The following is an 18,787-nucleotide window of genomic DNA, read 5'->3' on the forward strand; positions in this document are numbered from 1 at the left end:
GTTACGAGAAAAAAAAAAAAAAAACAGGCTTCAGGCAGCCAGTCAGAAACTGCCCTGCCATCAGAAGCTGTCCTGAAGCAAGGGCAATGGGTCAGCAACAGTTTCCAGACCTCCCCAGTACTGGTGTGGAGGAACCAGAAGGATTCTCAGGGCTCACTGGACAGCCAATCTAACTGAATCAATGAGCTCAAGCTTCAATGGCAATCTGTGTCAAAAATAAGGTGAAATGGGTCAGCAAGATGGTTCAGTAGATAAAGGCATTTGCCTCCAATCCCAATAGCCTGAATATGACCCCCAGTTCCCACATAATGGAAGAAAAGAACCAACTCCCAGCTTCCACGGGTGTCTTTGCTACCCATGAAGAGTAACAACAAAAACATGCATCCTTTTTTCATTCAATATGTGCTGACCCTTGGGACCATTTGATTCTCCTTAGTTTACAATGAGGACCATAGAGTCAGATTAGCTGTGTTCAGACATCAGCTCACCATGAAATAGCTGTGTGACTATTAGCCTGTTACCTAATCTGGGTGTACAGAAATGGAAAGATGATCATGTGCTACAGCATAGAGAGGTAAAATAAGTAGATCTGCAGCAGGCATTGCATTGATAAGAGTATGTTTTGTCCATCAATACACCAGAGTTGGCAGAAATCACAGCGAGCCCCTATGCTAGCAAAGCAGAGAAGCACGAATTAGTGGGGGCAGAATAACCAGAAATATGGGTTATGGCTCTCCAATCCTTAGCACAAGTGGAAAGTACATAGCAAAGTAGACGTACTCTATAGGCTGTTAGCTTTGATAAAGGTGTCCCATAAATTTGGTCACAAGATGAATAGATCACATCTTTCTGGTATACACCCTAGTCTTCCCAAACCTCTCCCTAAAAAATTCCTGGGTTGCCTGGCACCAGATGAGCTGTGTCAGGGGTGCGGTTCCTCCCTCTAACTCTTCAGCATTGTACTCAGTTCCTTTTTTCTCTTCCTATCAGAATGTCTAGGAAGTGGGCATTAGGGGACAACAGAAGCTGTGTTCTCTCAAAGTCCCAGGCACTAGTAACCATGAGTGACTCCACGGAATCAAAGACACAGCAAGTGGGCATTCCAGGTAAGGATGGGCTAGGACTGTGGGATCTCTGTGAAGGAGGCCTGAGGGGCAGCTTGTGGCGGAGCCTACCCAGGCTCTGACTGGTTCTCTGTTTCTCCAGAGGATGAAGAGTGTTTGATGAGTGGCACCAGGTATTCTGATATCAGCTCCCGATTACGAACAAAATTTGGAATCAAGAGTTTGGCAGGTACAGCAGGGTGAGGGCCTGGGGGAAGTGGATGACCTCCCCCAGAAGTGGGTCCTGGGAAACTGGAGTTGAGATCCTAAACTTCTCATTCAGTCCTGGGAGATGGAGGTTGGGGGAATAGAATTGTGGGCCATAGGAGGTAGAGGCACAGAGTCCAGACTCATGTGCCCTGCAGGAGGAGGATAGCAGCAATAAGTCTATCTTTTGGGGTCACACTGAGTCAAGGCCACTATGATTCTAATACAACTACCTTCTGTTCTGCAGAGTATACGAAGCAGAGCCGTAACCCCTTGGTCCTGCAGCTGTTCTCCTTCCTGTTCTTGGCTGGGCTTCTGCTGATCATTCTGATCCTAGGTCAGGAGCAATGAAAGGCTCAGTTCTCTGATCTGGCTCTAGGGTCTGTCTGGGAAAGTGATGGGGAATTCAAGTTGAGAGCATAACCTCCAGTGGTGCTAGGAACTCCTCAGGGACATCTCCCCCATCTCTGGCACACCAGGGAGGGGAGGGGAGGGGAGGGGAGGGTCTCAGAGAAGGGCTATGTCCCCATTTCTCTTGATAGGCCACCTTTCTCTGGGTGTCTAGTTTCCTAGCCTTTAGAGGTATTAACAAAGGACAGGAGAGTTGTTTCAACAGTTAGAGCACTTACCGTTATTCTAGAGACCTAGGTTTGGTTCTCAGCATATACACCATGGCTCACAACCATCTAAAACCCCAGTATCAGGGTATCTAATACCTTCTTCTGAACTCCTAAGACACAAGACAAACACATGGAGTATACATGCACACAGGCAAAACAGTCATACACATAATAAATGAATAAATAAACAGATAACTAATCAAGCAAATACATGTTTAAAGACATCAGGCAGAAGTTTTCCTAGACACTGAGGTGGAAGCATGTGCCTGAAATTCTAATTACTTGTGAAGCTGAGATAAGATGAGGACATATGCCCAGGAGCAGGAGAAGTCAGTGCCAAGATAGTAAGACCCACCCTCCAAAACAAAAAACAAACAAACAAACAAAAAACCAACAACATAATGTCCCAAGGGACCCAGTGCAGGCCACAGCAAAAAGGAGTATAACTACGGGTTTTAATAACTACAGGTGTTTCTTTTTTTTTCCCTATCTCGGCTAAGTGTCAAAGGTCCCCAGCTCAGAGGTTCAGAACAAAATCTACCAGGAGCTCATGCAACTGAAGGCTGAAGTTCATGGTAAGTGGCCAGAGACCAGGGATTCAGGCCCTCAGGTCTCCATGGGAGGGGAGTCAGTTTCCTTCAGTCAACAGACTCTTTGAGTGTCAATTTCCTTCTCTGTGAATTGATATCACAATATAATACTGAAAATAGAACTTGGTGTTTACAGGGGCCATATACCCAGTAGGCATTCAGTATTCACAGAAATTATATGCAGCATAGGCAATGCTCACAATATCAATTCACACAACAGACATTCAGTGATCAAAGGGGTTATGTAAACAGTAAGCATACAATGTTCATAGGGTCCATGCATGCAGCAATCACAGGAGCCATGCATATAGACGGAATTAAGTGTTAACAAGGGCCATGTACACCATGGGCACTCTAAGTTCACAGAGGGGTTGTGCACACAGTAGGCACTCAGTCAAGCTAGTCCTGACTTCTGTGCCGAACTCTAGGCACCTACATGACTAGAGAAGATGGGCTTAAGACTTCTATATTTTTTTTCTGTGTGAAGAAGAGGATAAGGAAACACAGAGGGGAATGGCTCCCCAGAATGCAGTGGTAAGTAAGAACCCTGGTTCTGGAGACCTTATAGGTTGAAGAGAAATGGGAACACAGACATCTAAGTATGTCCATATGATCTGCTTCCTCCAACAGATGGCTTGTGTCAACCCTGCCCCAGGGACTGGACATTCTTCAATGGAAGCTGTTACTTCTTCTCCAAGTCCCAAAGAAATTGGAACAACTCCATCACTGCCTGCCAGGAACTAGGGGCCCAATTGGTCATCATAGAGACTGATGAGGAGCAGGTATGCCAGATGGGGCCCCATCCTTGTCTGGAACATGGATCTGGCTGAGGTCGCCTGAGAGTGAGACCATTTGCTAGACAAGGCTATGAGTTAGATGCTGCTTTTTCTATTTGACTAGAGAAGGGTGGAAATGAGCCCCTCCTCAAGTACTCACCACAGTATCACACCTAAGACTTAAATATTTCTGGTGCATTGGGGGAAAGCCTAAAATGTAATTGCTATCTTTGTGCTGGGTAGTATTAAATTCCTTCCTCACTGGGAGATATATGTTCTGCTACACTAGAGACTAAGGAAATGTCTTTAATGAAGGTGCTTGCCTTGAAAACACAAGGACTTGAGTCTGAAACCACATTTTGAAAGCTAGTTATGGGTTTGGGGAGATTTCTGAGTGGGTAAGGGCACTTATTGCAAAGGCATGAAGATCTAGTTAGGAGCCTCAGCATCTGTGCAGAAAAAAACCAAGCATGGTCACATGTGCCCTTAAGCCCCATGTTGGGGATGGGGCCTGCAGACAGGAAGATCCCTGAGGCTTGCTGACTGTCAGCTTAGCTCCAAGTCCAGTAAGAAATTCTCATCCAAGAGCAATGCAGCAGGATGCCTGATATCTTCCTGTGGCCTCTGCATGAGTACTCACAGTTTACAAACACCTACACAACATACATATGCACATACAACACACACACAGAGGGGAGGGGGGAGAAGGAGAGGGAGAGAGGGCAGGATGGAAAGAGAAGGAGGGAGTGAGGGGGAGGAGGGAGGGAGGGAGAGGGAGATGGAAAGAGCCAGTTATCATGCCCACATTCTAAAATGTATATATTTTTATTATTTGATAGTTTCACACATGCACTTTGATCCTATTCGCACCCACCCTCTTCTCTGTCTAACTCCTCCTGAATCCATCCCCCATTCCCTCCCAACTTCAAACTCCCATCCTTTTTTCTGTATTCCATTGAGCACAATTATGTTTCCCACATACATTCATGAACATAGGGCCCTCCCCAGAGCTTAATCGGCCAACCAGTTTTTAAAAAAAAGTTAAAAAAAAAAAAACTGACCGTTTCTCCCCAAGAAGCCATCAACTGTGCTAGTACCTCATGATGAACACCTTCCCTCTCCATGCTGCAGTGTAGACAAACTTGATCTTGTGCAGACAACCATAACTGCTGCGAGGTCACGAGTGCACAGTCTTCTCCAGCCTCTGCCTTTTACAACCTTTTGTCTTCTCTTCCATGATGCTCCCAGAGCATGTCTTGAGAGCAGACATGGTACAGATGCCCCATTTAGGGCCAAGTACTACACAACCACTTATACTCTGTGCTTTAAGCAGCTGGGAGATTCTGTTTCAGCCATCATCCACTACACAAAGAAGCTCCTCTGAGGCGGTCTGACTTCTGTAGCTATAGAGACATGAAGTTAGAAGGCAGTTGGAAGTATTAGCAAAATAATAGTAATTGGTTCATTGCTGGGGCCTCATCAACCATGGGTTCTTGGCCAGACTCAGAGTACCAGGCATAGGTTTCCTCTTGTGGAATATCCCTTAAATCCAAGCAGAAAGCAGTTGGTTACACCCATGATATCTATACTGATGTTGCAGGCATAGGAATATCTTGCAGGCTGGTCATTACTACAGCTCACATTGTTCACTGCTGGATAAGACTGTTGTTCACTTTTCTTCTATAGCAGCCTATATAGCATTTCCAGGTACTTTGGAAGTCAGTGAACCTAATGCCTTCACTGGGGAAATAGAAACAACATATTTCTGAGTCTTGCTGAGCAGCTAGTCTACCTGATTGAACTGTAGAAAATTTTATCTCAAAAATTTGTAAAGGGCAATTGAAGAAGACACCAAATGCTGACCTCTGGCCTTCACAACCATTTACACATGCACCCACACTCACGTATGGCACAAATATAGACACATCTATACATACAGACACTGTATACATACACACATGCAAAAAATCCAATCTTAATGTATAGTTCTTCCCATTTCCTTGGTGTTTATCCTCATCAACAGGACATCACCCAGTACAGAGCTAGACGTGGCTGGTATGCATCTTGAGCAACCATCATGAACTGGTAGAAATGTTTCCATCACATAAAAGCTAGTCACGAGTCAATTCCTACAGACATTCTCAGATCACCCAAGACAGACAACCTTGCAGCTTTACTAAATGTGTTTGGGGGAAATCCAGCTGAGTATGTCTGTGTGCCACAGTCCATCTGCCTATAAGATGCATATTTGTAAACAGCTAAAACCACCTAGGTACCCATGAGAGCCCATAACCCAAAAGGGCAGAAGGGGGACGTCAGATTGCAAGAAGAACTTCCTGCAAAAGTTCGTGAAGATAAAAGCTCTCCTCCTTTGACTCTTCCTTGTGTCCTACTCCAGACCTTCCTGCAGCAGACTTCTAAGGCTAGAGGACCAACCTGGATGGGTCTCTCAGACATGCATAATGAAGCCACATGGCACTGGGTGGATGGCTCACCTCTGTCACCCAGGTAGGTCAACAATGAAAGGTACACTTTGTACAGTGTATGTGTGTCTTTTGCACTCTGACTTGAGCTATTTGGGGAGCTCAAACTCTTCTTCCTGGCCCCTTAGGGAAAAGAGCTCCCACAATTGCTAATGGAAGATCTTCCTACTCATGCACAGACAGAATAGCAGCAAATTCCACTGTCAAATCAGCAAGAGTTGCATCCCCCTGAGGAGTATGGATTTTAATGTAGGGTATTTAGTGTAAGTATGTAGGCATAAAATACAAAATAAAGTAAGGTCACTGGGAAAGGGAACTATTAACCAAGGCCACTGGGTGAGGGAGAGGACTATTATCATTGAGAAGATTAGTTAGACTGGAAATGTAACTGTTGATTGAGTGGTTGCCTAAATGTATAAAGCCCTGGTTCTGTCTCCAGCACCATGTACACCAAGTGTGTTATAATTCCAGCACTTGGGAGGTAGAAGCAGGAGAATCAGAAATTTGAGTTCATCCTTAGCTGTAGTGAGTTTGAGACCAGACAAGACTATATGAGATTCTGTCTTAAAAAATAAAAGGAAGATGAAGGAAAATGAAGGAAAGGAGGTGGGAGGAGAGGAGAGGGGAGAGGGGAAGGAAGGGGAGAGGAAAGGAGGGAAAGAAGGGAAGGAAGGGAGGGAAGGGAGGGAAGGAAGGCAGGAAAGGGAACCAGAATTGAGGGAGGATGTGAAAATATTGAGCTTCCAGAAACTAAAAATGTGGTTTGTAATATGACAGTGGGCCAGATTAAAGTACTGTGAACTAGTGTTACAGTTTTGTGTGTGTGTGTGTGTGTGTGTGTGTGTGTGTGTGTGTGTGTGTGTGTGTGGTGTGTGTGTGGTGTATGTGTTCATTTTTTTTGGTTTTTATTTGTTTTGTTTTGTTGTTTGTTGTTGCTGTGATAAACTATCCTGGCAAAAGCAACTTGTATGAGATTTAGATCACAAGTTCAGGTTACAGTCTGTCTTATTGCTGTGATGAAATACTGTGGCTAAAAGCAAGTTGGGGAAGAAATAAACATTTCACTTACATTTCTACATCTGTAGTCCATGGCTGAAGGAAGTCAGGGCAGAAACTCAAACAGGGTGGGAACTTGAATGCAGGAGCTGCAGAGGCCATGGAGGAGTGCTGTTTAAGGCCTTGTTCCCCAGGTATTACTCATCCTGCTCTTTTATAGAACCTACAATGACTGGCCCAGGGGTGTTCTAACCCACAGTGGTCTGGGCCCTTCCCCAGCAATCACAGATTTTAAAAAATGTCCCACAGGCTTGCCCAGAACTCAATCTTATGGAGGTGCTTTCTCAATTAAGTCTCTCTCCTCTTCAATGCTCTAGTTGACATAAAACTAGCCAGCACAAAGACCATTTTTGGAAAGAAATCAAGGCAGAAACTTGAAGCAGCTGCTCACATCCACAGTCAAGAGCAGAGAAAGAAGATAGCTACATACCTTTGCTCATTTCAAGCAACAGTCCATGGAATGACACCCATATCTGGGTGTTTTCTCATCTAAATCAATCCTTTTTTTGTTTTGTTTTGTTTTGTTTTGTTTAATTCCTCAGAATATCCACAGGCCAGCCTAACCTAGACAATGCCTCATTGAGACTCTATTCTCCAGCAATTCTAAATTGTGTCAAGTTGACAATTAAAACTAACTGTCACAACTGGCTTTGCAGCTTTACACAGTATTGGAATAGAGGGGAGCCCAACAATGTCGGTGATGAAGATTGTGCAGAGTTCTCTGGGAATGGCTGGAATGATCTCAGATGTGATAACTCACTTTTCTGGATCTGTAAGAAAGTTTCAACCTCATCATGCACCACCAAATGAAAGACCTCATCTCAGCCTCTGCATCCCAAACGATGCCAAGTGGATGAACCTGACTCATGTCCCTCATGTCCATGCTCCCTCTCCTTGTCTTTTTACTTTAGGATGCTAATAAAACACCCATTTTTCTCTGTCAGTGTTCTCATCCTCTATGGATTTGGGCCACTGCTTCCTTCCAATTCTGTTTCCTGATGGGGAAGGGTTCAGATTTTCCATGGCTCAGGTCTCCTGGTTGCCCCCTACCTTGGCAACTTAATATTGTTACCAGATATAGGACACACTCAGAACCCTTGCCAAAAAAGAAAAAAAAGAACATTTTCATTGTGCTGTCACAGCTGCTTTGTCCCCTGGGATTTGATCCCATCCCTGCACATTTTCTATCCATCTGCTCAATCTCCACCCAGCTCCCCTGAGCCCTTTGGCTGATGTCTTACTTTTTCGCTGTGACAAAATACCCGTCAAAAACAACTTCAGAAGGGGGGGGCAGTTACTTGGGCTCACAGTTTGAGGGTACAGATTCATCACAGAGGTGAAGGCATGGCACAGAAGTCTGGGCATCTCATATTACAACTATAATCAGAGAGCAGAAATGAAAACTAGTACTCAGCTCACTTTCTCCTTTTTCTTTCATTTGGGACCACAGATCAAGAAATGAGGCCATCTATATTTAGGATGTGTCTTCACATCCCAATTAAGCAAATCTAGAAGCTCCCTTCCAGAGATTCATTTTAGTGATTTTAGATCGTGTTGAGTTGACAATAGTAACCACCACAGCAAGGAGCCTTCCCTCATTGGCATAGCCCATTATGCAGATGAAGGCACCCAGGATATAGTTCCTCCAGTCAATCGGTGACTATTGGACACTGGGATAAGAATACCCCAACTCCCTTTAGCCAAGGAGATTCCATGCTGGGTCCTGAGAAGGGAATCTTCTAGCTCTCTGCTCAAGTGTAAACATGTTTACTAGCTTCTGGAAGTTCTTTAAAGCAGCTGTCACATTTGCCTGTTCATGCTTTATGTAAGGATATAAGGAGCTGACCTCTCCAAGTCCAAACTTATTCCTGGTACATTGCTCATAAGTCAGGACAATGAAGATCTAAACACACTGGGTGCACATGAAATGGTACTGAAGAACTGTTCAGGTGCTGTAGGAAACTGCATCCCAAGCCAAAGCCACGCCCTTGTTAGGGAATGGCAAGGCCCCTACCAACAATCAGCCTATGAGTTCTTAACCCCAGGTGTCTGCACCCTAGGAGAATCACAGGTTCCAGTCTCACTTACTCAAGGAACTTCACAGATGTCAGGTTGCTATTCTCTAAGACATCATGGGGGCTAGTGGTACAGACACATCCTCATACCTGGAATTCCCTTCCTTACACCTACCTTGCTACTGGCTGGGGAATCAGAGACAGACTGACTACTAAATTTACCCCCATCCTCTGAGATCTATATGAAATGGCCCCTACTCTGATTCATGGTATCATCAAGACAACTTTTTTGTTTGATTCTCTGGAATTTAGTTCTTGCGGGGGGGGGGGGGGGAGGGGGGTCTCCCTCTATCAATAACTCGGGACGGTGTAAATACCTTAATCACCTTTTCCAAAAACACAAAGACAAAAACTTTTTCCCAAATCAGCATATCCTTGAGCCAGTAATCAGAAAACCCTTCATTTAGACCTCTCTCCCAGAGGATTAATATAACCACAAAACTCAAAATCACACCCATTTTGAAAATCAAAACAATTTAAAACAGATGGAGTAAACTAAGATACTGTATGTGCCTATATTAGGCCTTTCCTATCTTGCCAAGCAGGAAAAGACACTCAAGATTCCTGTTGACCCTACATTAGCAGAATATGAGCTTCCTGTGGCTGGTTAAACAATCTATACCATCTTTTCCTTTGGCTCTCTGCCCAGAGCCACAGACATATTTTATTAATACCTGTATAATCTCTGTCTGTTGAACCTTCTACCTGGAGCCACAGACATAGACAATTAATACCTGTTCAAGGCAAGCAATAATTATCACTGAATTCTCTACTCTGGAGTCATTAATATTCCCTATCCTAGTTCAAATTAAAACAATCCAAAACAAATGAAGTAAACAAAAATATTGTATGTGCCTATTCTTAGGCCTCTTCTATTTTGTCATGCAGGATAATAACCCAGATTTCCCGTAGAGCCCATGTTAGAATTTGAGTGTCATGTGAGACATATTAGAGCAATATATCGATATACCATCTTAACACAATTGATTCACACTTCTATCTGTACCTGCTTTGCTATGCACACTCCAGTGAAGTTTGCTTGGCAAGCTGAGAGGCCTGGGAGCACTCACGAGGCAAAGAGTTTCATGGAAACTCACCTCCTGGAACTTTGGCAATCTCATAACCTGTATACTCATACCCTATCCACATGTTAGTCTGGTGTATGGATCCACGTGTTCTCTTTTAGTATTATTTTATTATAAGTGCCTTTTAAGATTGAATTCTGACATATCTAAGCCTTCGCCAGTGTTCCAACATCCTAGAAAGTCCTTGAGCTGACCATGGGCTTGGAATTCAGTAAGAATGTTGCCTATTCAGTGACATTCAGAATTGCCTCTAGTATTACACTATCACTTAGAATAAAAGCCAAGTCACTCCCAGATACAGGAATTTACAATGGTTTAGGAAGTAGATTAGGCTGTGGTTTTAGAGTATTGCATTATTCATGAGATGGTTAGCTAGAGCTGAACTCCCTAATTAGAACCATGACTTGAGTGTGAAAGCCCTTGCCCTAGGAGTGTAAAGACCTCACACCTGGCTTTTAAGACTATAGCTGACCTTAGATAGAGCTGATTTTGTCTCAGTTGTTTTATTGCCCAGTTCCTGCCAGTCTTTGTGTTTACATTCCTCTGTTTTGTGTAAGAGTCATTAAGCATCCGGTAACCTCATTTGTACCTTGCTGATGTGTCACCTAACTTCCCTATTTTCTTCTGTATAAAAAGTTTGATGCTCAATTTGAAAAATTACATTCAGATCCACACTCTCTTGTGTCGAGTCTGTCTGTCAATTCCCACCGACTCCTTGCCTACCTGCGACTAGAGACCCGTCCCTCGCAGACAGGGACCAAAAGGATCTGTGGCACTGCTTATAAACCAAAGCAGGATTTAAACCCAGAATTCCTGTGGAGCCCACTTAGACAGAATTTGAGTATCCTGTTAAGATGTATTAGAGCAATATATCCTTATACCATCTTTCTGTTTGTCTCTCTGCCTAGAGCAGCCATCTTGTTATACCATCTATCTGTTCTGCCTGGAGTCACAGACATTTATTTTATTAATACCTGTTCACTTGAGGTCAGTGACTATCCCTATCCTAGTTCCAAACCACAGGCAAAGTTCCCCACGTGATTCAGACAAACTGTATATAAATCTATCCTAAAAGCGAATAAACCCAATTTTATAAATTCACAGTTCAATCGATCTCTGCCCCAAGAAGTAAACAACTTCCATTCTACAACTCGCTAATTCGGAGCAGGGGACCTCAGAGCCTGCTAGCAGTTTCTTTGTTTCAATTCCTGTGCTTGAGTCCACCTGACTCATCTGACTCCTCTCAGTGCTACCAAGCTACTCATTTAAAAAAAGAAAAGAAAGAAAAGAAAGCTCTAACTCTCAGGCTAATAATCTTAAATTTCTAGTGGATTCTTGCCCAACACATTGGTTTGCCACCTGTTGCAGGAAATATTAAAACAAAACAAAAAAAAAAAAAAAAAAAAGTAGAACCAGCACATTCTCACGCTTGTGCCTCCAACTCTCTGCCCTGGTGTCTGGCTGGCCATGCACAGGCTGGCAATGATCGACCTGTTTTATCTCGTTGAGACTCTGACTCAGAACTCCTTAATCTCTCCACCCAGCTCACTCAGTTCTCACTGGCGGGTCGTTACCACGCCAACCCTGTGCTTCAAATCCCACGACCTTTGTGGTGCACATCTGGCAAAGCCACACTTTGCTGCAGTACCTTTCTCTCTTGAACCCAGACGAGCCGCTGCCTGAAAGAAAATGCAACACAAATGTAGTTCAGAAACAATGGTAACTCAGTCTCAGGGCGCAGCAACTAAAACCTAATCTTGTCAGCCTTATTTAAATCAGATTCCTCTGGTGGTGAATCCTTGCGGATCTGCCACGATACCAGGAAACTCTAGCAGCCTACATCTTACCCCTCAGCTGTCCCATTCCAAAAAGCTAAATTGTTATTTTTCATTCTCCCTACCTGGAGTGTGGCTTATGAATCCCAACATGATGGTACCTGTCTCTTAATAAAGCTCATTCTTCAATGGTAACTTTTCATCATCTCCTTTCTAAACCAAGAATACTGCTGCTCCTTTTTCTTCTGTATCTAACAGCACTTATCAGGCATTTGAATATGTTCTCAAGATACTCGCATTGCACGTACACACTCACATATTCTCTCACACACATACAGAAACCAAAAAGCACAAAAATGAATCTACTCACTTGATTTTCTTTTACTGGGTGAGTATAAGCATATATGTGCACATGTGTGGGATGTAAACATATGTGTAGATATATGTGTGTATGTGCGTATGGAAGCTAGGGGACAAACTATGGTGTCATTCCTAAAACACTGTCCACCTTCCTAAAAACACTTTTTACAATTATTTATTTACTAAGCTCGGGGAGTATACACATTCCACAGCACAGCTGTGGATCTGGGGATCCAACTCAGGTCTTCAGGCTTGGTGATAAGTGCCTTTACTTTAAACACTGGGCCATTTTATTCCTACCACACACAAGGTCTTGCCTTTATTTGTACAGGGTCTTCCATTGGCCTACAAGTGGCCAAGAAACCTTGACAGGTTAACTAACAAGCCCCAAGGATCTACCTGTCTGTGCCCCCCAAGCACCAGGATTACAAACACTCACCACAACAACTAGCTTTTATTATTATCATTATTTATTAATTATTTTATTACTTTACATCCCAAATGTTGCCCTTTTCCCAATGCCCCCTCACAGAGTTCTTCTCCCTGTCCACCCTCCTCTTTGTTTCTGAGAGGGTGGACCCCCACCTGGTATCCCTCAACCCTGGGGCATCAAGTCTCTATAGGATTAGGCACATCCTCTCCCACTGAGGCCAGACAAGGCAGTTTTCTGCTATGTATGTGTCTGGGGTCTCAGACCAGCCCTTATATATTCTCTGGTTAGTGGTTCAGTATCTGAGAGCTCCCAAGGACTCAGGTTAGTTGACACTGTTGGTCTTTCTATAGGGTTGCCACCCCCTTCAGTTCCTTCAATTATTCCCTCAATTCTTCCATAGGGGTTCCCAACCTCTGTCTGTTGCTTGGCTGTGAGTATTTGCATCTGTCTCAGGCAGTGGCTACAAGAGCCTTTCAACAGACAACCATGCTAGGCTCCTGTCTGCAAGCACAACATAGCATCAGAAATAGTGTCAGTTTTTATTGCCCACCTACGGAATATATTCCAAGTTGGGCATTCACTGGTCAGCCATTCCTTCAGTTTCTCCTCCATTTTTGTCCTTGCATGTTTTTGGTTTTTGTTTTGTTTTGTTTTGTTTTGTTTTGTTTTGTTTTGTTTTAAGACAGGAGCAATTTTAGGTCGAAAATGTTGTAGGTGGGTTGGTGTGCCCATTCCTCCATTTGAAGTCATGTCTGACTACTAAATGTAGTCTCTTCAGGTTTCATATTCTCCCCCCCCCGCCCCCGCATTGAGAATGATGGCTAAGATCACACACATTGAGTCTTGGGGAGCTTCCCTCATCCCAGGTCTCTAGGACTTTCTAGAGGTTTCCCACACACCCCACTGCTGAGTAATTCCATTCACTGTCCTGGACCTCTGAGACACTGTCCTGTCTCCCCCACACATATGATCCTGCCCCCTTTGCCCTCCCACTCTACTTTCCCACCCAGGCCCTTCTTTTCTTATGACTCCCATGATTATTTTGCTCCCCCTTCTAAGCGGGATTAAAGCATCCTTACTTGGGTGTTCCTTCTTATTTAACTTCTTAGGATCTATGGGGTATATCATGGGTATTCTGTACTTTTTGACTAATATCCACCTATCAGTGAGCACATGCCATGCATATCCTTTGGGGTCTGGCTCACTCAGGTTGATATTTTCTATTTGCCTGAAAAATTCATAATGTCCTTCTTTTTAATAGCTGAATGCTTGTGTAAATGAACCACATTTTCTGTATCCATTCTTTGGGTGAGGGACATCTGGGTTGCTTCCAGTTTCTGGCTATTATGAATAAAGAAGCTATGACCATAATGGAGCATGTGTCCTTGTGATATGGTGGAGCATCTTTTGAGTATATGCCCAGGAGCAGTATAGCTGGATCTGCAGGTAGAACTTTTCCAATTTTCTGAGGAAGCATCAGATTGATTACAAATGTGGTTGTATCAGTTTGCAATTCCATTAGCTATGGAGAAATGTTCCTCTTTCTGTACATCCTTGTCAGCATGTGCTGTTACTTGAGGTTTTTATCTTAGCCATTCTGATTGGTATAAGGTGGAATCTCTCATTCATTTTGATTTGCATTTCTGTGATGACTAAGGATGCTGAACATTTCTTTAAGTGCTTCTTGGCAATTTGAGATTCCTCTACTGAGAATTCTCTGTTTAGTTCTGTACCACATTTTTTATTGGGTTATTTGGTTTTCTGGAATCTAACTTCCTGAGTTCTTTATACATTTTGAATATTAGCTCTCTATTTGATGTAGGTTTAGTGAAGAAATTTTCCCAATCTGTAGACTGAAGTTTTGTCCCATTGACAGTGTCCTTGGCCTTACAGAAATTTTTCAGTTTCAAGAGGTTTCATTTATTTATTGTTGATCTTAGAGTCTAAGCCATTGATGTTCTGTTCAGGAAATTTTCTTCTGTGCCAGTGAGTTCAAGGATATTCCTCAATTTCTCTTCTATTAGATAGAGTGTCTCTGGTTTTTATATTGAGGTCCTTGATCCACTTGAACTTGAGCTTTGTCCAGGTTAATAAACATGTTTTAATTTGATTAATCTACATCCAGACCTCCAGGGAGACCAGCACCATCTGGTGAAGATGCTTTCTTTTTTTCTTTTCTTTTTTTTTTTTTTTCATTGTATGGTTTTAGCTTTCTTTTAAAAATTCCAGTGTCCATAGGTGAGTGGGTTTATTTCTGGGTCTTTGATTCTATTCCATTGATCAAACTATCTGACTCTGTACCAATACCGTGCAGTTTTTATCACTATTACAATGTAATACAGCTTGAGATAAAGAATGATGATTCCTCCAGAAGTTTTTTTATTGTTCAGGATTGTTTGGGTGATCCTGGGTTTTTTATTTTTCCATATGAAATTGAGAATTGCTCTTTCAATGTCTGTAAAAATTGTGTTAGAATTTTGATGAGGAGTGCATTAAATATGTAGATTGCTTTTGATGAGATGGCCATTTTCACTATGTTAATCCTACTGATCCAAGAGCATAGGAGATCTTTCCATCTTCTGATATCTTCATAGATTGCTTTCTTCAGAGACTTAAAGTTGTTGTCATGCAGATCTTTTACTTGCTTAGAGTTACACTAAGATATTTTATATTATCTGTGGCTATTATGGAGAGTATTGTTTCTCTAATTTACTTCTCAGCCATTTATAATTTGTATAAAGAAGGGCTACCAATTTCTTTGAGTAAATTTTATATCCAGCCACTTTAATGAAATTGTCAGCTGTGGGAGGAGTCACTCATGTAAACTATCAAATCATTTGTGAATAATGATACTGAAGAAGTATTAAAAAAGTATAGCAAAGTAAAAACAAAATTCAAGGCTTTTGGGCCCAGGCTTGGGAGTGTAGCCTTTGTGGCTTAGTGCTCCAGGTACTGGTCATAAAACAGATAGCGACATTCCTCCACCTACCCGCTTCCTGGGTTCAATTCAAAGAATGGCACCCTGACCATTACTGGAACCTGCAATGCAAATGTGCTACCTTTAGGGGCTCTTAGAAACTGCCTTGAGAGATAACCTGACACTTGTGACTTTATACTTCCTTGTGACTCTTAACTGGTATTTTTGGTATTTTCCAACAACGCCCTCCCCACCTCCATGAATTGTGGTTTCTTCCTTTAAATATCCCCTTACTCAGCTACTCAGGGCGCCATGGTCCTCTACCCCTGCGTGGTGTATGACCATGGGCCCGAGAACGCTCTCGAATAAAAATCCTCTTGCAGTTGCAGCAAGATCGTTTCTTGTGGGTGATTTTGGGGTGTCGCCTCTCCTGAGTCAGAACGTGAGGGAGTCCTCACGTTGTGGGTCTTTCATTTGGTGCATTGGCCGGGAAACGCGACCACCCCTCACACCCGAGAACCGACTTGGAGGTATGGGGATCCCCTCTTGTGTGTGTGCCGGCCGGTGTCTCTGTTTTGAGTGTCTGTTTTCTGAAACGAACATTGGAACATGTGCTTGTTGTGTTGGGTTGTTTGTGTCTTGTCCTATGTTTCTGAAGCATGGCGAAGTCTGAGTTCGGATCCATCTGAGTTTATTAAATTTGTGTCTTGGTTTTTGGGTTGCGAGATCGTGGGTTCGAGTCCCACCTCGTGCCTTGGTTTTACACCTGGCAGAGTGAAATTTGTGTCTTGGTTTTCGGGTTGCGAGATCGTGGGTTCGAGTCCCACCTCGTGCCTTGGTTTTACACCTGGCAGAGTGAGGAACAAGTGTGCTTCTCTGGTTTTGGTCGTCTAGGTAGAAATGGATGCTGGTGTTTGTAGACGATGGGGTGATGGGGTCTGAAATGTGCGCGCGGTCGGTATTTGCAGCTGTCCTTTTGGGCCGTAAGGACCGGAGGACTGTGGTCGGCAGACGTGCTAGGAGGACCACAGGCTGTGGCCCTGGGGGACGCCCTGGGAGGTAAGGAGAGCCAGGGACGCCTGGCCGTCTCCGGATCGGTCAGAGGGACCGAGTTCTGTTGAAGCGGAAGCTTCCCCCTCCAAAATCGTCTAATTCTCTTGCCTGCTTGTAGAGGACAAGAAAGGGTCGAATGTGTCTGGATCTGTTGGTTTCTGTTTTATGTGTTTTTGTGTATGTGTTTAGAGCTATGTGAAAATCTAGAAAAGCAAAGGTAATTCTCATAGGTGCTTTATACCCTGACTAGAGATAGTTTACACCTGAGATGTGAGAGAATGGGTTTTGAAAAAAAAAAAAGCAGTACTCTCCGACTATTTGGGGATAATTTGGTAAAAAAATAAAATAAACAGTTTTAATTGGTCTTTGGAGCCCTGCACCTGTAGTTAGGAATCTAGTGTGGCTGGAGAAGCCCTGCTAGGAGCTGATTATAAACGCTGCTCTTATAGGGACCAGCAGCTTCTAAATTGGATTCATCAGGTGACAAGGTGCTCCTCTCTTGAAATTACAGCTAGAAAAATTAAGAATTTTGTTTGGTTTAAATGAGCAAATGTATGCAGCCATTTCATTTTTGTATAGTTTCAAAAGTATAAATATGTTTTATATGTCTTGGTTATAGATTAGTGGCTCATAAGTTATTAGTTATGATTAAAAATTTGTAACATTGGTAACAAAAAGTTGACTTAAAACTGTTAACTCTGGGTTAGAGTAATTTAGAACTACAACATGCAGCATGAGACAACCCATGGGAACAGGTCTCTAAAGATACGCCTAAATTGAGTAATATTCTATGTAATTCTTATCCTAGAAACCCGATTTGTAACAGATATATTGGCGGCTACACCTTCTTGTGTTTGTGTGCAGGAACGGACAGCCAAACTTTATAGCAAGTAATGTTTTTAGAGTTCATTTTTAAAGAAAAAACTAGATTGTTTTCACTGTTAAAATTTGGTTTTGCTTCTCAAAATTGTGGTTGTATGAAGCCTCCTGAGTGGCCTAGTCCACAACCTTCCCCTTATCCACAGCCTCAACCCCAACTGCTGAGGGAACCCTAAACCCCTCGGGGTGTCAAGAGGCGGACCGCTGCGGGTACATGGAACTGCAGAGCACAGAATCCGGGCAGACTCTGGTGGACCCGCCCAAACTTTAACCCTTCAGTACTGGTCATTTTCCTCTGCTGGTATTTATAACTGGAAAACTAACCACCCCCTTTCTCAGGATCCCCAACGCCTCACAGGGTTGGTAGAGTTCCTTATGTTTTCTCATCAGCCTACTTGAGATGATTATCAACAGCTGTTGCAGATGCTCTTAACAACCGAAGAGCGAGAGAGAATTCTGTTAGAAGCTAGAAAAATGGCCCGGAAGCCAACAGCGGTTTACACAGCTACAAAATGAGATCAACATGGGATTCCTTTTGACTCGCCCCAGTTGCGAATGCAACATGGCTGAAGGTAAGGAGAGCTTGAAAATCTAACGCCAGGCTCTGGTCTCCAAGGTGCCTCAAGATGGGCCCACTAATTTGGCTAAGGTAAGAGGTAATGCAGGGGCCGATCGAACCTCCCTCAATGTTCCTTGAAAGACTTATGGAAGCCTTCAGGCAGTCCACTCCCTTTAATCTTACCTCGGAAGCCCAGAAGGCCTCAGTGGCCTGGCTGGCCTCCATAAGGCAGTTGGCCCCCGATATCAGAAAGAAGCTTCAGAGAAAAGAGGGAGACAGTTAGGCGATCTAGTGAAAGAGGCAGAGAAAGTGTGTGTGAGAGAGAGAGACGGGAGGCAGAAGAAAGAGAAAACAGGAGGGATCGTAGACAAGAGAGAAATTTGACTAGAATCTTGGCCACAGTGATAGGAGAGAAAGAAAAAGACAGGATCTAGACAGGAAACCTGGGCAACTGAAGACCGAGCCTCAGCTAAAAAGACTCAGCTGTGTCAGACTGAAGTTACTTACTTGAGATACACCCTTCGAGACGGGAAGTAGTGGCTAACTACGCCAAGGCAAGTAAGAAAATTCTTGGGTACTTGCTGGCTTCTACAGACTCTAGACACCTGGGTTGGCGACCTTATCTTCCCATTGTACCTCCTAACCAAGGAAGGGGAAGTGTTTGTGTGGATCCCAGATCACCTGAAAGCCTTTAGAAAAATAAAACAGGCCCTACTGATGGCCAGCCTTTGTCTGACCTAACCAAGCCTTTCACTCTTTATGTGGAAGAGAGATCAGGGGTCACCAGAGGAGTCCTTTCTCAGACTTTGGGACTTT

General features: G+C 43.4%; 1 protein-coding gene across 1 annotated transcript; it reads left to right on the plus strand.

Moving 5' to 3' along the window:
* Window positions 1–1,060: 1,060 nt before the first annotated feature.
* LOC110300493 (CD209 antigen-like protein D) lies at window positions 1,061–7,645 on the plus strand. Its single transcript, XM_021170681.2, has 7 exons — window positions 1,061–1,106; window positions 1,207–1,293; window positions 1,558–1,647; window positions 2,431–2,505; window positions 3,151–3,302; window positions 5,695–5,804; window positions 7,492–7,645. Exons 1-7 carry the CDS (start codon window positions 1,061–1,063, stop codon window positions 7,643–7,645), a joined length of 714 nt encoding a protein of 237 aa, XP_021026340.1.
* Window positions 7,646–18,787: the final 11,142 nt, after the last annotated feature.

The sequence above is a fragment of the Mus caroli genome, unplaced genomic scaffold (assembly GCF_978045245.1).
Source record: "Mus caroli unplaced genomic scaffold, Mus_caroli_1 scaffold_10, whole genome shotgun sequence".
Lineage (NCBI taxonomy): Eukaryota > Metazoa > Chordata > Mammalia > Rodentia > Muridae > Mus > Mus caroli.